This window comes from Spinacia oleracea, chromosome 1 (genome assembly GCF_020520425.1).
Source record: "Spinacia oleracea cultivar Varoflay chromosome 1, BTI_SOV_V1, whole genome shotgun sequence".
In the NCBI taxonomy this organism is placed as follows: domain Eukaryota; kingdom Viridiplantae; phylum Streptophyta; class Magnoliopsida; order Caryophyllales; family Amaranthaceae; genus Spinacia; species Spinacia oleracea.
This window is the reverse complement of record NC_079487.1, coordinates 76,100,304-76,127,139: the sequence shown is the minus strand read 5'-3', so window position 1 is coordinate 76,127,139 and position 26,836 is coordinate 76,100,304. Positions and strand designations below refer to the sequence as shown.

Genomic DNA, 26,836 nt, shown 5'->3' with positions numbered 1-26,836 from the left:
ATTCTCCTCTTTCGTTCTTCATAAACACAATACACAGAAACTGTTAACTCACTTCTCTCACTCTTCTGTTATAGGCAAATATTTTGGTCTCCAACCGAGGCTTGTGAGTGCACACAACCCTTGGTATCGTGTTAATCCTGGAGGAAAACTGCAAGCGTTCTACTGCACCGGGGTAGCGTAGAATTGTCTTTTAGAGCAGTGGTTCGGCCATGACGCGACATTTATTCAGTTCGTATTCGTAACATCCAGATAAGTTTTATTTATTTTATTGCTAACAGTTTATATAAATAGCTAGTCAAATCGGCAGTCAAATCTGTTGAACAAAAAGGTAATCAACTAACTCTTAATCCAAACAATAAACCGCTAGCCGCTAAACTTTGATTACCAAACATATGAAAAAAAAAAATGGCGTAAACACGTCAATTTTGAGGCCACTGTTTTTCCACATTCAAGTTTTCAACCTACCACTAATTTTTCTGTGGCCCATTTTCTCACTCTTAAATCATAATCATTTATTTGCTCATAACCCAAAATTTGTAGTTTCCGTGCTCAAATTTTCAGCTGAAACAAGTTGCACCAAGGAAATTGCAGCTAAATTAATGGCGAATATGGCTTTCAAGACCTCAACCTACTCCTCTTATGGCCGCTTACCTTCCTTTCTCTCTCCTCCTCAGGTCTCTTTCTCATTTCATAACGGGTTTCTTTATTTATATACAAAGTACTTTGATTTTGGCTTTTTAGCTTAAATTCATGGGATTTTGATGTTATTTGCATTCAGGACTTGCAAGCTATTATCTTGTTTCTATGTTTTGTGGGTGTGTGCTTGAATTTTAAACTCTTTCTAGGTAATTTTGGGCAAACTAGAATTATGAAACATCAGAATTGGAGTTTGGGGTTGGTTGATTGGGATTGGGGAAGTCTTTTGGTGGTAATGGATGAATATATCCGTGTCAATCAATCAGTTCGCAAAAGCTCGAATTATGGAGGCTGTTTGGAAATTGGAAATAAGCAACGGAGTATGAGGATGTGTTAACCATGAAACTGTATGATGAAATGATTTATTTGTCAGCTTAAGATTTAAGGGAAGTTTTTGCATCTAAGTTTACCATTCGTGTTTTGACCCCAAAGTGTGTGAGAAAATAATGTATCACCATTTACTAAACATAGTAAAGTAGTTTACTATTTATCACAATTCACATTATGTGAATTATCAACTTTTGCGTGAGGAATGTGTGCTTCACCATTCCTATAATTAGCTATGCTATTTTTATCATTGTTATGCTATTACAAATAGCTTAGTGTTTGTTTAGAATTAAATTTACTACAACAACAAACATTGTATATTATTCTCACCTTATTTATTAACATTCCCATTTCATATTTGTGGAATTAATATTGCATCTTTCGCTAGTATAATTTTATCATCTTTATTAATTTCTCTTAATCTTTGGTTGAATTTATTGCTTCCGCGCACTCTGAATCCTACAAATTGGTACCAGAGCTTTATATATTCAACTGGGATTTTTTTAATCATGTCTACAAAATTTGATATTGAGAAGTTTGATGGTAAAATTAGTTTTTCCATATGGCGAATTCAAATGCAAGCCATTCATTCTTACCCAGAATGGTTTAAAGAAGGCTTTGGATGGAAAGTCCAAAAAGTCATCCACTTTGACAGATGAACAATGGGATGATATGGATGAGAAAGCGTTGTCTGTAATTCAGTTATGTTTGTCTCGTGAGGTGTTACGTGAGGTCATGAGTGAAAAGTCCGTTGCAGATGTTTGGGCTAAATTAGAATCTCTTTACATGACCAAAAGCCTTGCAAACAAACTTCGCCTCAAGGAAAGACTCTTTACACTCAAAATGGCAGAAGGTACTCCTATTCAAGCTCACCTTGATGAGTTTAATTCTATTATTGTTGATTTGGAGAACTTGGATGTCAAAATTGATGATGAGGATAAAGCCGTTTTACTTATTATTTCATTACCACTCTCATATCGACACTTTAAGGAAATAATGTTATACGGAAATTATGTTACATTATTCTTTAAAGATGTCAAGTCTCACCTATTATCAAAAGAAAAATTTGATACTGATATAAATACAGAACATTCAGGTGAAGGCTTGGTTGTTAGAGGAAGAAGTTTTGAAAAAGGTAGTACAAGTAAAAACAGGTTTAAATCAAAATCTAGAGATACCAAATCTAAATTTTGCCGTTATTGCAAGAAAAAGGGACACGAAATATCTGATTGCTATAAATTGAAAAATAAGCCAGAAAAAGAACAAAAGGGTAAACAACCCGAAACTCACGCTGAAGCTAGTGTTGTTGAGTCCGGGTCAGATGGGGATTTATTATTAGCGGCTGACTCCGAACAAAGATTTAGAAATGAATGGATTCTTGATTCTGGTTGTACATTTCACATGTCACCGAATAGAGACTGGTTTACCACCTATGAACCAGTTGATGGTGGTCTTGTTTTGATGGGCAATGATGCCCAATGCAAGGTTGTTGGTAAAGGTACGATCAAAATTAAGACAAATGATGGCATAACTAGAACTTTGACCGGTGTTAGACACGTTCCCGATTTGAAACGAAATCTTATTTCTTTAGGCACTCTTGAATCACTTGGGTGTAGGTATTCAGCTGAAGGTGGAGTGCTTAAAGTGTCCAAAGGTGCTCTTGTTATACTAAAGGCAAATCGATCTGGTAGTTTATATGTACTGCAGGGATTTACTATTACAGGATCTGCAGCTACTGCCTCATCCAATAATGATAATACAAAGTTGTGGCATTTGAGATTGGGCCACATGAGTGAAAAAGGAATGCATGTCCTTAACAAAAGAGGATTCCTTGGCAATCATTGTACTGGTAAGGTTGGTTTCTGCGAGCATTGTATTTTTGGCAAGCACAAAAGAGTTAGCTTTTCAAAAGGCGTTCACCGAACTAAAGGTACATTAGATTATATTCATTCGGACCTTTGGGGTCCTTCACAAGTTCCTTCCACAGGAGGACGTCATTATATGTTGACCATTATTGATGATTTCTCAAGAAAACTTTGGGTCTATTTTCTTAAGTATAAAAGTGAGGTATTTTCAACTTTCAAGGATTGGAAAACCTTAATTGAAAATCAAACTGGTAAGAAAATTAAAAGGCTGAGAACAGACAATGGTCTTGAATTCTGTTTAAATGAGTTTAATAGGTTCTGCAAGAAAGAAGGTATTGCAAGACATCATACCATTCCAGGTACTCCACAACAAAATGGAGTTGCAGAACGAATGAACAGAACTATTTTGGAGAGAGTTCGTTGTATGCTCTCTCATTCTAGCTTAAAAAGGGATTGTGGGCTGAAGCGGCAAACACTGCAAGCTATTTGATAAACCGCTCCCCAAATAGATCACTTGATGGCAATATTCCAGAAGAAGTTTGGTCAGGTAATCCTGTTGATTTTGGTTGTCCTGCTTATTCACACGTTAGCGAGGGGAAATTGGAACCTCGTGCTAAAAAGTGCATATTCTTAGGTTATGGTTCAGGGGTTAAAGGTTATCGTTTACATGACCCTGAGTCTCGTAAAACCTTTTATAGTAGGAACATAACATGAAAATGAAATGTTATCTTCTAGAGAAGAAAATTGTGTTTCTCCTACCATTACAGATTCTGAAAATATAAGAGATAAGGTGGAGTTTGAGGTCCCATCCTCAAAATCAGAGGAAGATGTCCCTACTTTCTTAGCTCAACCTGATTGCGATGATAATATTGTTACGACTGAAAATATGAGTCCACAACGTCTACCACAAAGACGAGGTTTACCAGATCCATGGTCTATGGCTCAAAATCTGCCCGATCAAAGACCAAGAAGACAATCAAAGATATATTGGTCAAAGTGCTAATATTGCTTATGCTTTGGTTGCTGCACAAGAAATTGATGACTCCAATGAGCCTAAAAATTATTATGAGGCTATATCTCGTGCAGATTCAGCAAATTGGATTGCAGCGATGCAAGAAAAACTTGAAAGTCTTCATAAAAATGAAACTTGGGATCTGGTTAAGTTACCCGATGGTAAACGAGCTATTAGTTGCAAATGGCTCTTTAAGAGAAAAGAAGGCATCCCCGGCGTTGAGAATGCAAGGTACAAAACAAGGTATGTTGTTAGAGGTTTTGACCAACAAGAAGGTATTGACTTCAATGAAGTATTTTCTCTCGTTGTTCGTCATACCTCGATTCGTGTATTACTTGCTTTAGTCGCTTTGCATGATTTGGAGTTGGAGCAGTTAGATGTTAAAACTGCTTTTCTTCATGGTAATCTTGAAGAAGAAATTTATATCCATCAGCCTAAGGGATTCATAGTTCCTGACAAAGAGAATTATGTATGTCGTTTGAAAAAATCTCTTTATGGTTTGAAACAGTCTCCGCGACAATGGCACAAAAGGTTTGATTCCTTTATGATGGGACAAGGCTACTCAAGACGTAGTTATGATAACTGTGTTTATTTTCAGAAGACGTCAAATGAGTCTTTTATATATTTATTACTCTATGTTGATGATATGTTGATTGCTGCCCAAGATAAATCTTTAGTCAGCAAGTTAAAGACTCAATTGAGTAGTGAATTTGATATGAAGGACTTAGGTCTTGCCAAGAAAATTCTTGGAATGGAGATAAGCAGGGATCGTCAACCTGGAAAACTCTTTTTATCACAGAAAAATTATATCGTGAAGATGCTTGACAAATTCAACTTGAAAGACAGTAAACCTGTTAATACTCCTATTGCTGCTCATTTCAAATTGTCCTCTGAACAATGTCCACAAACAAACGAAGACAAAAGGCGCATGATTCATGTTCCTTATTCTAATGCAGTTGGAAGTTTAATGTACGCCATGGTGTGTACTCGACTAGATTTGGCTTATGCAGTAAGTGTTAGTCGGTTCATGCACAATCCAGGCAAACAACATTGGGAAGCTGTAAAATGGATACTTCGATACCTTAAGGGTTCTTGTGATATTGGTTTGATATTTGATAAAGGAAGAGCTGATCCCGGTGGTGTAGTTGGTTATGTGGATGCTGACTATGGTGGTGATTTAGATCGGAGAAGATCACTCTCATCTTATATTTTTACACTTTGTGGCTCTGCTATTAGTTGGTATTCTTCACTTCAAGCTATTGCGGCTTTGTCTACAACTGAAGCAGAATATATTGCTGCCACTGAAGGTATGAAAGAGGCTATATGGCTCCGAGGTTTGGTGTATGAACTTGGTTTACAACAAGATATTCTTGTCGTGTTTTGCGACAGTCAAAGTGCTGTCCACTTGACTAAGACTAGTAAACATCATTCAAAGACCAAGCATATTGATATCAAGCACCATTTCATAAAAGATATTGTTGCCACAGGAGAATTAGTTGTCGAAAAGATTCATACAAGCGATAATCCTGCTGATATGCTTACCAAACCACTTCCCACAGCTAAGTTTGATCATTGCCTTAACTTAGCTGGAATCACCCGGTGATATGGCGAGCCAAGGTGGAGATTTGTGGGAAAATAATGTCTCACCATTTACTAAACATAGTAAAGTAGTTTACTATTTATCACAATTCACATTATGTGAATTATCTACTTTTGCGTGAGGAATGTGTGCTTAACCATTCCTATAATTAGCTATGCTGTTTTTATCATTGTTATGCTATTACAAATAGCTTAGTGTTTGTTTAGAATTAAATTTACTACAACAACAAACATTGTATATTATTCTCACCTTATTTATTAACATTCCCATTTCATATTTGTGGAATTAATATTGCATCTTTCGCTAGTATAATTTTATCATCTTTATTAATTTCTCTTAATCTTTGGTTGAATTTATTGCTTCCGCGCACTCTGAATCCTACAAAGTGTATGTAATTTGGTGGTGGTTTATTGTTATTCGTTGACATAATTAGGATTCGAGTTCAATATTGGTCCATCACATTGATAATGCTTTTGGAAATTTCCCTTGTTTGTTTATTGAGAAAAAAATCTAATGACAGTTCATATTCTTATTAACAATTCCTAGCCTGGATTGTAAAAAGGCTGTAGAATCAATTAGGAATAAAATTTTGAAATTCACATTTGGCAATAATTATTCATTTTTTGAAGTAAAGAATACCATGGATTCCGTTAATTCTAAACCCTTAGGGGCCGTTTGGTTCGCACGGGGTAAAGAGAATGAAATCAAGAAAGGGAAAGAAGGGGAATGGAAAGCAAAACCCTTTGATGTAGGTTGTTGTTTGGGTAACATTTCATCAATCTTCCACATTTCTTCATTCTCTCATCATTTCTCCACCATAGTCGCCCTCACTCTTTGGTCACCACCTCACTACCCGTTTCCTCCGGCAAACCTCTTCGGCCACCCCTTCTCGTCGCCGTCCCTTCTCGTCGCCGTCCCTTCTCGTCGCCGTCCCTTCTCGTCGTCGTCCCTTCCCTCTCATTTCCTACCGTTGTCGACCCTTCTCTTTCTTCCTTCCCTTGTTTTCTCACCATCTCCATGGCCAAATTTGATGTTTAATTGGTCTAATTCAACCGTGAAAACTTCAGATCTGGAGTTTTCATGGTTGAATTTGACCATTTAAAGCTAAGATTATTGATAAGAAAATGTAATTTTAACTTTTAGTCTGGAATTATTTTCAAATTTTTTAGGGGTGTGGGTTGGTGTGGGTGAAATATAGCGGTGGGGCTGCGGTTTTCGCGGTGGTGCAGTTAGTTTTTAGGGCGGGTGGGTTTTTCTGGTGGGTTGGCGGGTGTTTGGTGGTGGGTTAGATGCGGTGGTGAGTCGATGGTGGTAAGCGGCGATGGTTGGGTGAGTCGATGGTGGGTGGTCGGCGGTGGTTGGTGGTCGGTCAGATGCGGTGGTTGGGTGGTGTTGCTGCGGTGTGGTGGATCCACAGTGGGTGAGTTGATGGTGGTCAGGGTTGTTGAGGGTGTTTAATGGTTGGTCAACGGTGGTCAAGGTTGTTGAGGGGAAAGGGAATGGAAAACCCTTGGGGGGTAGGGTATCAATCTAGAGCCTTTTGGGGGTAGGGTATCAATCTAGAGCCTTTTGGGGGTAAGTGAAAAAGAAAATAGGGTAAAGAGAATGACAAAAAACATCAAACAAACAACAACAAAGGGAATGATTCATTCCCTTTCCTTAAAACCCCCAACTAAATGCCATCATTTGATCATCAAGACATGTAAGAAGGAGTTAGCACGAGTGATGGTAAGACCGAAGAGTTCCCCATTACAACTTAAGTACATCAAGGTTCCGCACTTAGGCCTTTTTTTTGCTATAGTCATGGACGAATTGAAGAGGTCAATTCAAGACGGTATACCCTGGTGCGTGCATGATATTTGCAAATGATAGTGTTGATTGATGAAACAAAAGGAGTGGAAAGTAAGTTGGAATTATGGAGACAAACTTTGGAATCTCGAGGTTTTAGGCTGAGTAGGAAGAAGACCGAAAATATGGAGTGTAGTTTAGTGGAGTCCAAAACAGATAGGCAGGGTCACAGGGGCGATTACCTTAGATGGGAAGATTATCTAAGGTTCTGAAATCTTCCGCTATTTAGGATCTATTATCCAAAAGGATGGAGAATTGGATGGCGATGTGGCTCATAGAAAAAGCAGGTTGGTTGAAGTGGAAGAGTGCCACGGGGTTCCTATGTGATCTAGGCATGCCCCAAAGATTGAAGGGAAAATTCTACCGTGCGATAATTAGACCACGTTGTTATACGACACGGAATGTTGGATAGTGAAACATTGTCACGTGCATAAGATGAATGTGGCGGAGATGTGCATGTTATGTTGGATGTGTGGGCATACAAGAAAGGACCGATCGAGGAATGAGATTATTAGGAAGGGTTGCACAGATTGAGTTTATGATGATGGAAAATAGTTTAAGATGGTTTGGACGTGTAAGAAGGAGATCAAGTGATGCTCCGATTAGGAGGCTAGAAGGGTGGCAAAGTGATAGGTTGCAAGGGGTAGGGAAAGACCTAAAAAAACATGGAAGAAGTTGATTGAGAATGATATGAGCCTATTTGGGAGTGAGGAAAATATGGCTTTGGATAGGACAGAGTGGAGGGAGAGAATATACGTTGATGACTTGATTTGACTTATATATCTTTCATTGGCCCTCTTAGTTTATTTCTTCCGTTTTGTAAATTTTTTCGTTGAACTTTCTTTACATTTTTTTTCCTTTTCTTTTTTCCCTTAAAGCTTTCTCTAACCCTTTTCATTAGTTTCCCCAACAAAACTTTTTTTCCTCTCCGTCTTTTCTTGGCTCCCTTTTATATGGTATTTCAAATGTACTTGTTTTATTTATCCTTCCTTATTTTTTTCGTTTTTAACTGTACTTATTTTTCTTATCCTTTATGTTATTTTTCTTTAATATATTTTTTTCTTGTTTTACTTTCATCAATTTCACTTTTTCCCTCTTCCTTGTTTATTGTTTTAACTTCCTGCTCCTTTCTTGTTTGATTGGTCACAATGATGATTCATGTTAGCCGACCCCAAATCATTTTGGGACTAAGGCTTTGTTGTTGTTGTTGTTGTTGTAAAGAACCTTCCCATTGTCACAATTTCGCAATCCCTGACCATCATCTCCACAACCGCCAGTTTCAAGGAAGAATGATCTTTCAGGGATTTTTGATGAGTAAGTGAACGAAAGAAAATAGAGCGGTCGAGCGGGCGGTGGTGGTGGGTGATATGGTGGGAGCAGTGGTAAGGAAACGAAGGGAACAGATTGTGATAATATGGGAAGAGGTTTAGGTGGCAGTGAATCTTATTTGGCAGTGTTTGTCAATCTAGAAGAGGAATTGGTGGTTGTGTTAGAGGAGGTGGCAACGCTGGTGGGGGTGGTAGTGGTGAAGGTAGAAAGTTGGGCTTTGGGAAATTTGACTGAAAATTCAACGGAATCTATGAGTTCGTAGTACCACCAAAACAAAAACATTGCATTCAGTAGTTGTTTGAAAAAATTACAAGGTAGTTCCCCACAGTTCCCATTATTTAATGTTTGATTTTGATTCATTAGTGGGGTATCTGTGTTACTGTGTAATTATTAGTATAATAATATACTGTATATGTTGTGAAAACTCATAAAATTTCAAAGAATTTCAAATGAGTTTCAGAAGTTTTGAAAAAAATATTTCGTATTGCCATCAGCATACATTAAAATTAACATTGACCTAAAATTTTCAGATCCTACACAATCTTACCAGTTATAGACTCTTATAGGTTATTGGATAATTGCGAGTTGTTGAATCATAAAGTTCTTGGATTGGGTTAGGATTTTATTTATCATTCATTCATTGGCCTAAGCACTGATGATATTATTACAAATTCACATCTTAACCTCATAGTATTTTAATATTCTTATTTCCTCTAAGATTAAGGCAGTCTAGAATTAGGATTGTAAATTAGATGAACTTGACTTTAGTTAGCAGTTTCAATAGTGGACTTTTGAACAGAATAATATCATAAAGTTATTTGCGTTGTCTTCTCGTTATGTGTTCCCTTGTTCTGTTTCACAATCAAGTTCTAAATTCTGAATCTCCATCTTGCTGCAGTTGACTACTACATATGTCTCCACTTGGTCCAAGAAACTCTACTACCACCCCCGTCGCGTAATTGTTTTTTCACAGTACTCACAGACACAAGATCTTCTTACATCACGTCTCCAGGGTAACTTACTTTCCATATTTTATTTTACATTACATTACATGCTCTCCACTTCTTCTAAGTTCTACCTGTCTCTTGTGATGAGTGTTGTGCATCATAGTCTGTTGGGTGTAATATATATGCATACTGTAAAATATTGATGCCATCATTGTAAGACTGTTTAAATGAAAACTTTATGTTTGATTTTTTTTGTTGCTCCCCATGTGGATGTTTTAGAATTTTACAAGTCCAGTGAAGAGTATGCTACTCCCTTTGTATTTTAAAAAGAGATACACTTTTCTTAAACAGGCGTATTTTAAAAAGAGATACACTTTCCTTTTTTGGCATGTCTTGGACTCCACTTCCAATTATATTAATATTTCTCTCTTTCTTGTGGTCCCCACACTTACTCACATCATCATTTTACTATAATAAATAATTCACCCACTACCCCACTTTCATCTTATTTTAATAAATTCAACTCACTCTCCTAAAACTATGTGCCGGTCAAAGTATATCTCTTTTTAAAATACGGAGGGAGTACTTCTTTTGTGTTTAGAGTTTTGGAGACAGAGGGCTGCATGGAGCTAAACTTATACCATATCTTTTGACAAAGTTAATTATAAATCCCTTGAATAATCCAAAGCTTTTTGAAAGAGAAAAGACCTTTGAGCAGAGCCTTTTCAAGGCTGGTTGAGGACATTCTCCAGGCCAAATGTTCAAAGACAAATGTTAAAGTTAACATATTACAGGGTGGTTGGAATGAAGAAGATCTGAAGATGCCTTGTGTTCCAACCTCGGAGTGTGATGGGCGTTGAGTCAGGGGGAGAATTTCAGTAAAGCCTAGTTCAAAGACTGTGGGAGACAATATTATCAGAAGATAGATCTGCATTAGAGAGGGCTGGATTTGGTGGTCGTGTGTAATTAGACCAAGGTTTTGCAGGAAGTAGGATGATTAACCATGGCAGCACAAGCGGAACAAGAGGATGGGGGGGTCAACTGGTCAAGGGTTTGAGATATTTTTTCCTAATTTTTCCTTCTCTAGAATCTAGATTTTTGGTATGTTAATAAGTAGAGTTGGTTGTTATTTCGCTGGCATTGCGGGAAGTGTTCACAGTGGTGGAAATCAGTGAGTTGGCGTAGAGGCAAGTATGGAATTTGGTTAAGCAGAAAGAGAATGGCATTGTAAATCAGGGGATTATTTTCCCATCAGAGCCTGTCTCTTTACCAAATACGAAATATTTCTTTAGAGACTTCTTTACATATCTTGATAGAAATTTCTTTAGGACAATCTTTAATAAACATGTACTCCTTAATAACTACGGATTTCTGTGAGAAGTTTCATTTTTAATTGGGGGGAGGGGGTTGGGTTGGGACGTTGGGGGAGGGGAGAGGGTTAGGGAGAAGAAGTGCAAAGCAACTAATCTTCGGAGAGTCAGATGTACCTGTACTGCATGTGCACCTGATACCAAGGCTGACCTATTATTAGATTATAATAAGAGTGTGCTGCTGCAAAGTTTCTGGTTTGAGCTGTCTTTCCCTCTTTCCTACCTTTGATTAGAGTGATTACTTAGCTTGTCCTTAAACACCTCAATTTATATAGACTTGGTATATTTCAGAAGTTAGGTCATGGCATCATTCTATCATTTGATTTGGTGTGAAATAAATATTTTTGGTCTATACGTACATAGGTTAATTTCTATATGTGAAGGGATTCCATTTTCTGAATGCACAAGCTACACCTATACATGCACTCTAGTCAAAATCTGTGCCTCTCTTGTATATATTAATAACAAGGTACTCTTCTTCTTTTGTGCCTTATGAACTTTGGATTTTATTTCACTCAAATCATGTATTGGTTATAATATGTTCTACTTGTCAAATTTAGATGTAAACTTTCTGTAGCAACCAAATCGAGTTTGACACACAATGCTCGACATTATTAGAGATGCTTGTAATTCTTATTCTTCACATTAAGTGCCCTATATTTAATTGCAATTTGTCATGGTTCTCCTAGATTTTAATATGAATTTCCATTACCTTATAGAACGTATCCAAAACCTTCCTAGGCTGCTTGAGGATATAGTCCAGACATCCATAAATACTGGTCCTCGTGGAGCCTTAAGACTAGCTCAAGGAGTACAAGCAGTTGTTGGGGTTGGTAGTGAGTGGCTAACTGATGTGTCAAAGGTAATATATGCTGATACTTATAATTTATTACTCTACGTCATATGAAAATAGAATACACTTGTTCAATAAGGAGGGTTCTTACCATTTATCCAGGAAACTAATGCCTTCTTACTTTAATGTAGTGGACAAATACATCAGCTGGTTTACCTCCTGAATTACAGTTGGGATTGCTTTCTCCCTTCTACCTGAGGAAATTGTTTGAACGCCTAGGGGCAACCTATATCAAATTGGGTCAGGTAACTATGGCAGGGGAATACTACAATTTTAGGCCTTCAATATTACTGGATATCTTCGTGATTTCACGTTATTCTCTCTCTGCTTCTTAGGTTCATTTAATCTCTTACATTTACCTGCTTTGTGACGAGTCTTTCTAGAGCTGCGATGTTCATCTTGCTAATTTGTCTTCCGATGCTTAGTTCGTAGCATCTGCGCCAACACTTTTTCCTCAAGAGTATGTTGAGGAGTTCCAGAAGTGTTTTGATCAAGCCCCTGCAATCCCTTATGAAGAAATCAAAGCAATCCTGAGCGAAGAACTAAAGAGGCCGATTGATAGTGTCTATGAATATATTGATCCAACACCCCTTGCGTCAGCCTCAATTGCACAGGTTTCATTCTTCTCTTTTTTTTCTGCCAGAATAGTCGGAATAAAGACAAGTAACAAGACTACAAATCATGTTTCCAGGTTCATGGTGCCAGGCTAAAAGGCTCTCAAGAGGATGTGGTCATAAAGGTTTTGAAACCTGGGATAGAAGATATATTAGTAGCTGATCTAAATTTTGTCTACGTTGTGGCTCGCATTTTCGAGTTTTTAAGCCCTGAATTCAGCCGCACATCTCTGGTAATATATGGAGCAGTTTTCTATCATTTTGCAGATTTTGACTCCAGTCTTGTGCTCTGCTGAAATTCATTGTTAAATCTTTTTTCTGATTCTATAGAGAATAACTCCAAGAAAGATACAACTTTTTATTTCAAAAATTTCTGTAGCTTTCTAACATATGACTTACACTTGGAGGATGAGACACAAATCCTATATTCTAATATAACTAAAACACTTCTTGTGATATCTTCATCTCTTAATCTATATACTTAACTTAATCTTGGAAGAATAAGAGCTTTTGAAGTCCTAATGATAAGAGGCCTGGGCATAAGGAATCCAGCATAGGCTGATTCTGGTAAAGGTGTCATAATTTCTCTCACTTTGCTTGTAATGATAATGACGGGCAAAGTTCAAATTAAAAGTAAAAAATGACAATTAAACAAACTGTTAGGCTTAGTGTTAGAATCCAACCTTCCTTTACTTGTATTTCTCCTTTCTATTGCTTTCTAGGATCTTTCTAATAGTTTTCTAGGCTTTAGGGAGAATTATTATGTTACTGTAATTCCAGTGTTCACTGGCAAGTTTTAGCTAATTCAAAATAAACCTCTATGAGGGGTATGAACCAATACCTCTCATCAGAAGTTGCCTTTGCTTAATTCATGTGTTGTTGCTAGCTTTTATAGATATTGTGTTGTCGCATGCTTTAAGCTTTCTAAGACCCAACGAAGTCTCCCTCAAAATAGATACACTCTCGTCGACGGTCCCGCTTGTGCCTGCTGTGCGCACACAAGTGCCCCGTTCGACCCTCGACCCTCGCTCTTGTCGCCAATACGCAAGAGTGCCCTTCAAAATCAGACGCTTACTCGTGCCCCTACGAGTCACAAGACACTCATTCCGCACAAGGCTTGCCTCCTTGCCGCCAATAGGCAAGAGGGCGCCGCACGAATCCGGTGTCAAAACAATCGGACCGTGACAGTTGGTATCAGAGCCAAGGCTCGACCTAGGCCCCGAAAAACCCAAGGAAGAAAGAGATGGAAACGATCGAAGAAAGACTAGCCTGGCTAGAAGGCAAGTCAGAGAGCTGGACCCGACTCGAGGAAATTGTGATTGGCCAAGCCAAAGAGATAGAAAGACTCGAGGGTGCGGTCGATGAGCTCATGCAAGATAAAGAAGTGCTTCAGGAACAACTCAACTTTGTCCAGAAGCAAGCTGAAGATGCCCAAAACAAATGCGCGACACTGATGCGCGCTGCAAGGACCGACTTGAGTGGGGGTGGTGCGATGAAGATCAAACCTCCAAAACCTCGAGACTACATTGGGGCTAGAGACTCGAAGGAAGTTGATAACTTTCTCTTCGACATGGAGCAGTATTTCAGAATTTGTCAACTGAGTGACAATCTAAAGGTGGATACCGCGACCATGCATTTGTCGGATGATGCGAAGCTGTGGTGGCGCACCAAGCACGCCGATATCGAAGAGGGGAAAATAAAGATAGACACCTGGGAAGAGTTCAAGAAGGAACTCAAAGATCAATTCTATCCCGAGAACACCGAGTTTGTTGCAAGGATGAAGCTACAGGAGATCCGCCACAAGGGCTCCATACGCGACTATGTGAAGGAATACTCGGCCTGCATGTTGGACATCCGAGACATGAATGAGTAGGATCGGTTGTTTAACTTTGTTCACGGGCTACAAGAATGGGCGCAGCGTGAAGTATTGAGGGCGAAAGTAGACAATCTTTCGGCCGCTATGACTGCTGCAGAGCGATTAATGGACTACTCCGCAGGGAGGGGACATCGCTCGGAAGAAGGAACAAGGGGGACGCCTGCAAGCTTGGAGGGACCGACCCCAAGCTCACCCAAGGGTGCGAGAAGTGACTCAAGGATGTCGTCCAGCTCAGTCGGAGGATTCAAGAAATGAAATGGGGGAGGAGATTCACAAAAATCCTGACCTTCCGTATCAACAAAGGAATTCAAGATCAACACACCCTCAGGAAACATTAATAGGCTTAACTGTTTGCTATGTCGAGGCCCACACAAATGGTGGGAGTGCAAGCACAAAGGGGAGATCGATAACCTACAGAGGAAGTTTTCGACCATGTCCGTGGAGGAAACCCCAAAAGAGGCAGAAGAAGAAGTGTGCAATGAAGACGACGAACCCCGCAGAATGAGTTCCGTCTACATGATGTATGCAATGGGGAAAGAGGCCCCGAAGACAAGAGAGGAATCCACAAACATGATGTATGTGGACCTCGTGGTAAATGGGAGGAATGCTCGAGCCATGGTAGGCACCGGCGCCTCTCACAACTTTGTGACCGAAGCAGAAGCCCGAAGATTGGGGTTAGTGCTCAAGAAAGGAGGCGGTAGCATGAAATCTGTCAACTCCAAAGCCAAACCGATTCTCGGTGTGGCAGAACAGGTGGAAGCAAAGTTGGGAGACTGGAAAGGAAAAATGAACTTCACTGCCGTCAACATGGACGACTTCAACCTTGTACTTGGATTGGAGTTCCTCCGCTCCAGCAAAGCAGTTGTAATGCCTCACTTGAATTCTTTGCTCGTAGCAGGTGGACAAACTTGTCTAGTGCGAAGTACAGGTACTCCCACAAAGATAAAAGAGAGGGCCGATTCCTTTCGGCAATGCGAGTGATGGAGCTACTCAGAAAGGCGACATCCCAGATACCCCCTCGCATCAGAAACAAGAAACAAGATACAAGCTCAAGCCAAGCCGCTCCGAGCCAGAAACCAAAAACAAGGAAGACTTGGATTCACAAGATTCACCAACCTATCAAGACACAACAAGATTCAAGAAGACTCCAGCAACCGCCATCAACCAACGGCGCAGAGAAAACTACAGAGTTTAGAATAAGAGCTTTTTCTTTCATCTTTTGTAACTCTTGTAAGTCGACGAGGGCGTCGACAGCTTAAGTGGGGGAGGATGTTAGAATCCAACCTTCCTTTACTTGTGTTTCTCCTTTCTATTGCTTTCTAGGATCTTTCTATTAGTTTTCTAGGCTTTAGGGAGAATTATTATGTTACTGTAATTCCAATGTTCACTGGCAAGTTTTAGCTAATTCAAAATAAACCTCTATGAGGGGTATGAACCAATACCTCTCATCAGAAGTTGCCTTTGCTTAATTCATGTGTTGTTGCTAGCCTTTATAGATATTGTGATGTCGCATGCTTTAAGCTTTCTAAGACCCAACAAAGTCTCCCTCAAAACAGATACACTCTCGTCGACGGTCCCGCTTGTGCCTGCTGTGCGCACACAAGTGCCCCGTTCCACCCTCGACCCTCGCTCTTGTCGCCAATAGGCAAGAGTGCCCTTCATAATAAGACGCTTACTCGTGCCCCTACGAGTCACAAGACACTCATTCCGCACAAGGCTTGCCTCCTTGCCGCCAATAGGCAAGAGGGCGCCCCACGGATCCGGTGTCAAAACATTCGGACTGTGACACTTAGGCATAACAAGGTGTGAATAGTACGAAGTATTAGTCTGCAAATAATCTTATGCCCCTCCTCCTCCAGACTAAAACAACTTCTATGAGGGAAGAGGTATGTTAGCCCAAAAGCATTGATCCAGTTCCCATTGTTTGGCTAGAAAGACAAGATAGGTGGTAGGCTAACAACCATTGTAGGTCCACTCCATTCTTAAGAGATCCTTTTCTCTGTTTTATGTTCCTAGACCCCCTTAGTCTACCTCTTTTTATGGTTGTTATTATATTATGGTCTCTCTGGTCAATTTATTATTCTAGTCTTCTCCAAGTCACCCTCTTATAATACCTTCTACAACATTAGATAAAAAAAATTCATGTTCTTTAAACAGGTTATAAGTATTTGACTTGTGGGAAAAATGAATTTTCCAAGTTCATAAAACAGTCGAGACTATAAGATAAAATAGACCTCTATCAAATGTATACATGGAAACACCTGGATGTTACCTTTCATATACCATATATGTCATGCTCCGAGTATTTTGATACCGGATCGTGCGGCACGCTCTTGCCTAAGGGTCGGCAAGGTCGCAAGCCTTGTGCGGCACGGGCGGGTGCTGAACGGGCGCTCTTGCCTATTGGTGAGAAGAGCGAGGTCGAGAGTTGATCAGGGCGCTTGTGTGCGCACGTCAGGCACAAGCGGGCCGCCGACGAAAATGTATTCTCTTGAGTTGCTCAACCGCCCCTTAACCCGATGCTCATAATGCGCTATGAAACCTCAAGCGCGCCCTGTTTCTTTCACTACTCTCACCTAGGTCCTCGCCTTTGGTTGCTTGGCCGAGGTATGCAACCAGACACTAAATAGATAAAATTAGGCGCTCGGGAGCCAAAACGAACACGCTTAAGGGGGCAAGACGACTTCATACCCAGTGAGATAAAGGTTTACCCAAAATCAATTGAAGAACCCTACGGGTTTGTGGACATCAGCCCATCACGTCAAGGTGACAAGATTTGAACCTATGGCCCGACTTACCCAACCCACTTCGAACAGAGTGAATCACAAGAAGAAGTTCAACACTCAACACCAGAGAGCTCATCATTTCCAGCGATCTATTTTGGGAGACATTGTTGAGTTAGGGAAGTTTTATAAAGCGCTAGCAATATATCTGTAAAGGTATACACAATGCAAGTTATAAAGCAAGACAACTTTTGGGGTAGGGAGTATTGGTGCATACTCCTTGAAGAGGTTTATATTGAATAAGCTAAAAAATACTAGTGAACAATGGATTAGCATAAACATAATAATTCTATCTGAAGCCTAGAAAACTATTAGAAAAGTTCTAGAAAGCCTTAGATAAACAAAATACAAGTAAAGGAAGGTTATGCCTCGTACTCTCATGCTCCTTGTCCCCATATGCTGTCTTTTATTTTTGGCACCCCTTTCTCTTATACTAACGTCACATGGTCACTTGTGAAAACTATGTGTGCATAATCTACAAATGTTTACTTTTGGATTACTTAAATATGTTTATATTACCACTTCAGATTCGCAAAATATGAATTTGCAGATTTCATAGCTATAGTTGAAAATATCTCAAAGGCATAATTAAGTAGTAACTAGACTATTTTATAATATTTTGTACGCAATAGGAGCAATAGTAATTCCTTGCTGCATCAAATATCTTTCTTTTCATATCATGATTTATCTCATTCTGCAGTGAGCTGATTGTACATTGCTCTCCTGTCTTAGGTTGGTATTGTCAAAGATATTAGAGAATCAATGCTTGAAGAAGTTGACTTCAGTAAGGAGGCTGCAAATATTGAGGCCTTTAGAAGGTACTTGGACACTATGGGACTCACTAGGCAGGCTACAGCCCCAAAAGTATACTACCATTGTAGCACAAAGCGAGTTCTGACAATGGAGAGGCTTTATGGAGTTCCTCTTACCGACCTAGACTCTATAAGTTCCCTTGTTCCTAGTCCTGAGACGAGTCTAATAACTGCCCTTAATGTCTGGTGAGATTTTTTACTACATTGACGAGCCTAGCTAAGTTTCTGTATTTGGGATCTGAGACGTACTATTGCTGAGACTCACTCTTTCATGTCTTTCTCTCTTTCCAGGTTTGGCAGTTTGCTTGCATGTGAATCATTTCATGCGGATGTACATGCTGGTAATCTGTGGCTGTTACGTGAGGGCCGTATTGGGTTTCTTGATTTTGGTATGTATTTTTACTGGTTTACCAAGTTATCATATACTTTTTGTTGCTATTCGTATTAAACATTTTCTTGTTGTTTCCTTTTTTTTCCCTTTAAAGGGGAGTTAAAAATGAGTTGGGGGAAATATTTGATATCTGACCCTCTACCCAACATGGGAACAATCTCTTCAGGGTTTGTCATTTTGTTGAAAGCTTTGGCATCCCAATCATGGTTTTCAGGTTTTATGAAATGGCTGCAGGCCTAAAGCTACCGTTGGAGAATATTAGAATAAAATCAAAACAGAAATTGGAAGAGCATTCGAGAAAAAGTAGGACCATTTACTACTAATCTATTCTCATTTAAAGTACTACAACAAAGTCAAATAGATAGCCATAAACTAACAAGTTAAAGCTGAAAATAATCAGCTAACTAGAGAAGTGGTGTGCTGGCCATACTCCACAGTCACATGTTCCTAATTACTAGAAACTATTAACTGATACGATCTTAACAATTTGGAATCCTAAAAGCCACTAACAAAACCTTAAACTAATTATTCCAAAAATATGTATCCATTAATCCACTAAATTCGAGGCAGTATTTTCAACAGCTAAATCTTTGATCCTGCTTGTAGAATCTCTATCAAGGTGACTAGATGTTACTTAACTTCATTATATACTGTGAATATACCTGTTTCTTGGCATTCAATTATGACTTGTGAGTTATGAGACTTGTGACTTTTGGGTACACTAAGTTTATGTCAGATTATCTTCTTAATGGCACTATGGCTGTATGTGGATGTTCTAATATTATTTAAAATTTTGTACTGTTTAAATGCAATTATGCAAGACTTCAATTTCATCAACTATTGTTTCATGCACTCTGCCTCCTATGAGTCCTATCTGCTGCTGCAAAAACGCCTTCTGTATTTCATGTATGTTTGTTTCTAGGTATTGTTGGACGTATATCTCCGAAGACGTGGGGTGCCATGGAAGTATTTCTTCAATCTATAGGAACAGAAGAATATGAAACAATGGCATCAGCCTTGATTGAAATGGGTGCGACAAACCAAAATGTGGATACCAAGGCCTTTGCTAGAGATCTGGAAAAGATATTTTCCACTATACAGGTCAGTAATAATGATATGCCCTCATTTTCCAGAAAACCTACAAGGCAGAGCTTTGTTGTCTTTCAACATTGACTTTTTATACTTCGTTTATGGGAAGGGCACATTAGAGATCATTAGGAGATACTCATCAATCGGGCTCCAGGCTTTGAAATTTAATAATGTGTCTTTTGCATATTGTGTTTTAGCATGTTGCTAGTAGATGCATGCTAGCTATAGATGTTTTTCTCAAGCATGTAAATACTCCGCATTTGCTGATATTCTAGTCACTAATGAAATGAAATTTGGTTTCGAGAAAGTAAAGTTTTTGTGTGTAAACATTGTACTGTTGGTTCAGGAGGCAATAGACAACTCCCAAAACCTATGCAATCCCAGTCACTGTGCTTGTCTAGATTTAAAGCTCATTTCTTTTGGCAAGCCTATGACTATGGTATCTGGATAATTCAGGAACCATGCTAAATTCATTATACTCGAGCCAATAAAGAATGATGACCTTTGTTGTATTTGTCAATTTCTGTATTGCAGGATTTAGATACAGAAATCGTCGTTGCGACAGCAAGGGGGCCAAGCACAAATGCAACTGCTGTTTCTGCTAATGTACTAGTTGACGAGAGGCAGATGAATGCACTATTTCTTGACCTGGTAAATTATTCTTTTGGTTTTGCTTTAGGAAGATATTCATTTTGATTTTGGGATCAACATGCTGGTTTGTCTTGCACATAAAAAACACGAGTTGCTACTTTTTGGAAAATGGTTATTTGACTAATTAAATTAGTTGTGTCATAGTGTACGTTTTGTTGCTGCTGCTTTAAAAGAGCGTTGACTTAGAATTGCTTGCCGTTTCTGATGAAGTGTTTGGAATGCTTTTGACATTCCTCTCATTCAATCAGATTATTTTCCTGCTTACTGAATGCTTCAGAAAAATTTGTGGATAACCAGTGAATATGTTAAGCATGATGCAACAATATCAATATAATTGTATGTGTTTGTATATATATTTCAGGGTGCATAACCACCTTACATACTATTAGTACTTTTAACAATCCGGACACATTGTGCCCTTTAATCTAGTGTTGTTATGATTTGTTTGCACCCAATAAAATTATGCCTAAAAAATCCTTGAATAGTTCAGTTCGAATTATAGGGACTCCAAATCATAATACCATTGGAAAACAAGGATTTCTGGCATTTAAGTCATGATAAGAACATTTTTAGCCATGATTCCTGTAAAATCCGGAGTTTGGAATTCAGGGTGTTCTAAGCGTCGATTTTAAAGATTTTAAGCAAAAACTTGTAGTAGGTGCTGTAGTGGATGATAAGTAACAAGTTTCAATGTGTTTTGCAGGTACGGGTGAGTGAGTCGTATGGACTAAAATTCCCTCGGGAATTCGCCCTTCTGCTGAAGCAGCTTCTGTATTTCGATCGATACACTCGTTTGCTGGCTCCCAATATGAACATGCTACGAGACCAGCGAGTCACTATTGTCTCAAATCCAGGAGCTAGCAGCAATATAGGAAGATTCCAATAGGAAGTATGTACTATTTTATACAGCACTTCCCGTAATCGTATATTCCTTGGATATTATCTTCTAACCCACTCGAACTCGAGCAGCTTTTCTACGGGTGGTTTGATAAAAGAGATATGTATAGTAGTATATCAGCGAGGCAATGATCTAGTCTGTAACAATCCAAATGAGAAAGTCAGTTGTAATGTACATATACAGAAGGAGTTGCAGGCATGTATAGCAACAATACTAGTATATATCTGTTGACTGTTGTGTTGTAAACCTTTCAAGTTCTGAATTACAGACTGTTTTTATATAGAAACTAATATAGACCTTCAGTTATAAACTATCTGAAAGAAAAACGGTTGTTTACTGTTCAAACTCCTTCTCCTCCCATCAATGGCGACTCTGGCTGCCTGATGAATTTAGTAATTTTAATCCAAGATATTTGAACATGCTGAGAGTACTTTGGCAGATATCATGATATATTGAGTTTACAAGATAGTTGCTCAGAAGGAACAACATTTGCTATACTTAACAGTATGTTACAAGAGGAACACCATTCATCTTCTGCTACATAGAACAAACAATGAATTTTTAAGATAAATTATACACATCAAAGTATGTTACAAGAGGAGCTCTTTACGTATAGGCGTATGGTCTCAACTATCTACTAGTAATCAGATGCCTCACAGTACTTCAGGAAAAATGAATCTGTTACAAACTTACAATTCACAGGTTGCTAATATGTTACTATTTATCTGATTTCCCAAACTCCAGACTATCACTCTACATCATCATCATCATCATATTCATGCCCAGTTAACAAGTCCTGTGGTGAAGAATAGCCCATGAGCCTGTGAAGTGGTGACTTGCTCCTAGATGGCATTTTCCAGCTTACCTTTGACTCTCTTCCTCGAGAAGTATCATGAAAGTCTTCCATTCTCTCCCCATTCCTCAAACTTCCAGAAATGGCCTTTCTTTTTTCTCTACCAAAAGAATCACGCGAAAGCAACTCTCTACCATCTGCAGAATTTAAGCTGCTTCGACGAGAGTGATTCACATGTGAGGACGCCGCTAAGTTAACATTTTTGTCAACATTAGTAGTATCAGAAGGAGCTAAAGAAGCACCATTATTATCGATAGAAAATTCAAGAATTCTAGAGCAAGCACCACACTGGAGCTTGTGGTTTCTTCTTGTTATTCTGGAAAGGAGAAGACATCTGGGAAGTTGTAGAACGTTGAAGCAAAAGCAACATGTGAGGAATGGAGCACCACCAGCTATAGGATAGAACTCTCTTTTCACTGCTTGTCGTTTCTCCCTCAATCTCCTCATCATTTGGTCTTTCTGCATCTGATCATCGGTTGTATCATAGCCCCAACCACAGGATGACTCTGACTCAACAAATCGTTGAGGACTTGCTGGATACGATTCATACCTATTTTCCCAGGTGGGACCCATGTAAATCCCTTGGTGGCAACAGACAGAAGGTGGTGGGGGTAACTGGGCAGACCATCTCCGATCCTCAGGGTACCGATGCATATAAGAGTATCTTCCATCATAAATCTCTCCTGAGTATGACATTCGTTGGAGCGTTCCACTTTGAGACCAACTTTCTGCACGCTTTCTTCTGTCAATACAAGGCTGATGATACTTGGGTCTCTCATAAATTTCTCCTGATGTTTCATAGTTATAGTACATGGGTTGAAACTCTTTTTCCCTATAAAGTGGCGCTTCAGAAAATCTTCTCCTATAAGGATGATGATGCTTTTGATGGCTTGGGGGTTCATCATGCACTGCATAACTAGATGAGCTGCCTGTTTCAGAATTTCTCGTGTGAAATGGAACTCGAGGCACGAAGCTGTCTCTATTTGGCCTAAATCTGTTGTTTCTTCTAGGAATTCCATTTTCGTCCAGCGCTCCTTGCTCCTCTGCTATGCTGCTTTTCAACTTCTCATCTGATATCTGAGCTCTTGAATTACTGTAGATCATTCTCTCTGACAGAATGTTATTCCATTCAGGACTATCTTCAGCATCATCATTATTTGTGGACAAAATTTCCGCAGAAATTTGTAATTGTTGTCCTGGGACTTTATCATCATTTCCGTCAGAGGAAGAGACACTACCATCATAAGCAGGGGATCTTTTGGTGGGAGATCTTGGAATTTCTTTCAGCAAGCTGCTCCCGCCTTCAATGTCTTTGTAGACAGCACTATTCTTAAATTTCTTGTTTTGTTTCTTTGAAGTTCCTTTGGCGTTGTCAAATGAATTTCTCTCACGACAAGCGTCTTTGGAATCATACATAGTACCCTTCTCATGAGATATTTTCAGATACGTAGCATTTGAAGGAGCAGAAACACTATGACTTCCACAGACTTGTAAGCCGTGTTCAGTTCCAGATACTGACTGATTTATCTCTCTAGACAACGCATCTGCACCTGAAAGCTTTACACTTCCAAGTCGGTCTGCTATGCATTCCACGGAATTGTGTGGACCTGTCGCGTTGCAATATTCCTTGCCTGATTCATCTTCTTCTGATATTTCTGCATCATGGCATGTAATCTCATTTCCAGATATATCTTGATGAGACTGTTCCCCTACATAGTGCACCTTTCTGGTTTCTTTTGACAATCCATGATCAAATGCATCATATTCTCCTGGGTTTTCCGAATCCAACTGTGTTGGCTTCTCGATGGTTAAAGACTCGGTCAATGAAAAAGCATCCTTGGTAGAGTTCACATATCCAACTTGCTTTTGTTCATGTTGATCTTGATGAGGATGTTTACCTACAACATGCATCTTTTTGGTTTCTTCGGACACTTCATATTCAGAAGCACCATCTTCTGGTGGATTCATGATGGTTGGAGACTCAATCAATGAAGAAGTGTGTTTGGCAGAGATAACATATCCAGTTTGCTTTTGCTTTTGCTTATGTTGATCTTGATTAAAATGTTTCCCTAGGAGGTCTATCTTTCTGGTTTCTTCAGACATTTGCTGATCAGAAGCATGTTCTGCTGGACTCTTGATGGCTGGAGTCTCAGTCGGTGAAGAAACGTGTTTGAATGAGTTCACATATCCAACCTGTATTTGTTCATGATCATCATTCAAATCTTCCATTGATCCCCTTACCTCAGCAAGTTGCTGACTTTCTTTTCCTTCAAGGACTTGATAACCTTGTAGAATAAAAGTTTTCACGTCTCTTCTCTGTTCCTCAACAACAATGCCATTACATCGTTCATCTTGAACACTGTTAACAACTTTCTCGGGGTCTTTGTCTCCAATGACAGTACAAGAGTCATCATCAACTTGATCCTCTGAATCAAATTGGTCCATTTCACTGTCTATTACTCCATTTTCCTTATTCTCCATGAAATTAGACTCCTCTGACAATGTTGTATTATGGGGAGATTTACTGAACCTTTTCAAAGCATCCTGATCCTCCTCTTGGTTTTGATCCATCAAATCAAATTGGTCCACCTTTCTGTCTACTTGTCCATTACTCTTGAGAAAACTAGACTCCTTAGACAATAAAGTATGATCGGAAACTCCATCCTGCTCAGAATCACTTGATTTTTCAACAATATCCCGATTGCTGCTTTTACCTTGAACTGATAAATGTTCACCAGAAGTACTTGATCTTCGACTTGAGCCACTGGATTCTCCACCATTGCGAGCATTGGTGATGCCATTACTCCTAGTTACATCTTGTTCATGTGAACTCAATGCTGTGTTTTTATGGGAACCTCTGTAATTTTTAGCTGCATTGAATATGAAACTGTATAAGATCAGGAAGAAATTGAATAAAATAACAAATTTATACCCCCACTATGCCATTTTGTTGGGCATGGTTTGACACAATACACAAACTAGCAACAAGATTCACATAATCCAAATAGAGTTTGTACCTTGGAGGGTTGTACCACATCCACCGCAGGAGTACAGAGGAACATGTTCTGGTTCTGGAAGGATCTTTGCACATCTTGGACATTTAACTAATCGAACTTTAGGTTGTTGTTTGTTAGTCATCTTTTTTTGCTATATCTGCCACCAAGGAAAGTAAACCGGATTTAATACCTACTTTCCATATTCAATCAAATGTGACAAACCGCAAATACAAAAAAGATACACCGCGACATAATATTCCAATCCCCGGGTTAGGATAACCCATCATACGCATACTTGACATGAAAACGTTTTACACCCTACCAAACTGAGCTTTTCAATAATGTTTAATTAAGAGCACACATGTCGGGCAATGAAATGAAAAACTAATCCAAGATGAGCTACGTTAATTTGCATTTTGCTAGGAAATCTTAATCTAATAGAAATTCCTAAATCATAAATAACACCTACTTCGTATATGCTTAAAAGGAACCACGTTGATTACATATGTACGCAATTTTACCCTTATAAAACGGCAAATTAGACCCGTGATCAACACGCGTACTCATAAATACAGAAATTGGAAGGTTGAGATGTTTGTTTCTTCAAAATGTTTGAATTAAAGCCACATTTTTCTGCAACTATACCAAATAATCCCACTTTCCCTTTTTGTTATCCTTTCTTTTTTGGGGAGTGGTTGATGAAGGGTTGCAATTTCACAGCTTTTTCAAAAGCAAAAGTACGTTAAATTCTCTGTTGAACAAATTTCAACTTTCTAGTGTCAATTTTCACTCACTCCATTGCCCAATTCACATCCTGTCATGCCTAATTTCCGTTTTTATCCGTTTTACAAAAACTTTATACGCAAATTAGGCATGACAGGAAACCTATGTGATTGATTATCATAATACGGAGTAAGAAATTTTCAAAATAATTGTACCGACTTGAATTAAAAGTAAAAACCAAAAAGTGAAAACAAGAGAGAATTGGCACAAATTACGAGATATAACCACTTAGCAGTCCGCAATAAATTAAGGGATATAGCCAAATCGAGTAGGCAGTTTATTATAACTAAAATTTAAAGTTGGAAATTTTGAAATTTTAAAAAGTTAGAAAAAATTGAAAAATTAAATAATCCTACCTCTTGGTAGTACGCATTTACTCGCAACAAAACAGCTTAATTGGATTGACGATGATGAAATTAAAGCTCAATTATGAAAATACAGAGAATAGTATCGACATTTTATCTGGTTAAACTGAAAACTAAAAGAAGAAAATAAAAGCGACGAAACTTACAGGAAAATTCTTCGACGCTAAGCTGAAAGAGTCAAGAAAACTTCTTATTTTCCTGGTTCCTCTGTGTTTTTGTAATTTTCTACCTATTTTTACGACCCAAGTGAAATTATGAAATGATCATCTGGGAATTCTTAATTGCTCTTTTTAGTATAAAATCCATTTTCACACTAGAAGAGGAAGATACGAAGAAACAGAGGAGGAGAGAGAAAGAAAGAGAGAGCGTTGAAAGTTGGCGGCTTGAAGAGAGAGAAAGAGGGAGAAATAAATGGAGGAGTGGGATGTTGGGAAGCAGTGACGTGTCAATGGGTATCCGTGGAGGGTACACTCTCTTACCTAGTCTCCTTAATCCTTATGATATCTCACTGGACAATGGTGCTGTGGTGCACCATAATCCTTCGCCATTCCTTAAACATCACAACTATTTAAATTTGTTTTGTTATACTTCACCGTCGTCTGTTCTTAGTTACATGATATAATGGGGTTTTAGACACTATTCATACCAACGCCTTTGACTTCTTTTTGTGGTTTATATATAAGAAAAAACATAGTCGTTTAAGGTCTTATTAGATTCGTATCAGTAAATATTATTTAAATATCAACTTTTTATAATTTTTTCCGATACACAATTAGAGATGTTAATGTTTGAAATCGTGCATTGGCAAACGTGCCTAAATAATTGTGTCATTTAAAAAAGAACAGAGAGAGTATCAACAATATACCCCGGAGTATATA

At 38.7% G+C, this 26,836-nt stretch overlaps 2 protein-coding genes across 3 annotated transcripts; one reads left to right on the top strand and one right to left on the bottom strand.

Moving 5' to 3' along the window:
* The first annotated feature begins 426 nt into the window (after nucleotides 1-426).
* Nucleotides 427-21,274, top strand: LOC110805304 (uncharacterized aarF domain-containing protein kinase At5g05200, chloroplastic). Its single transcript, XM_022010898.2, has 11 exons — nucleotides 427-674; nucleotides 9,576-9,690; nucleotides 11,714-11,856; nucleotides 11,979-12,092; nucleotides 12,273-12,461; nucleotides 12,539-12,694; nucleotides 17,853-18,118; nucleotides 18,224-18,321; nucleotides 19,246-19,424; nucleotides 19,947-20,063; nucleotides 20,767-21,274. The coding sequence occupies exons 1-11, from the start codon at nucleotides 600-602 to the stop codon at nucleotides 20,947-20,949; spliced, it is 1,635 nt and encodes a 544-aa protein (XP_021866590.1). The 5' UTR covers nucleotides 427-599; the 3' UTR covers nucleotides 20,950-21,274.
* A 235-nt stretch (nucleotides 21,275-21,509) lies between these two features.
* Nucleotides 21,510-26,473, bottom strand: LOC110805303 (protein ENHANCED DISEASE RESISTANCE 4). 2 transcript variants are annotated; one of them, XM_022010895.2, is made up of 3 exons: nucleotides 26,105-26,473; nucleotides 24,832-24,967; nucleotides 21,510-24,684 (listed from the first exon to the last, which is right to left on the bottom strand). In XM_022010895.2, exons 2-3 carry the CDS (start codon nucleotides 24,950-24,952, stop codon nucleotides 21,710-21,712), a joined length of 3,096 nt encoding a protein of 1,031 aa, XP_021866587.1. In that variant the 5' UTR covers nucleotides 24,953-24,967; nucleotides 26,105-26,473; the 3' UTR covers nucleotides 21,510-21,709. The 2 variants fall into 2 exon arrangements, with proteins under 2 accessions (XP_021866587.1, XP_021866589.1); XM_022010897.2 differs by lacking the exon at nucleotides 26,105-26,473 and adding an exon at nucleotides 25,950-26,018.
* Nucleotides 26,474-26,836: the final 363 nt, after the last annotated feature.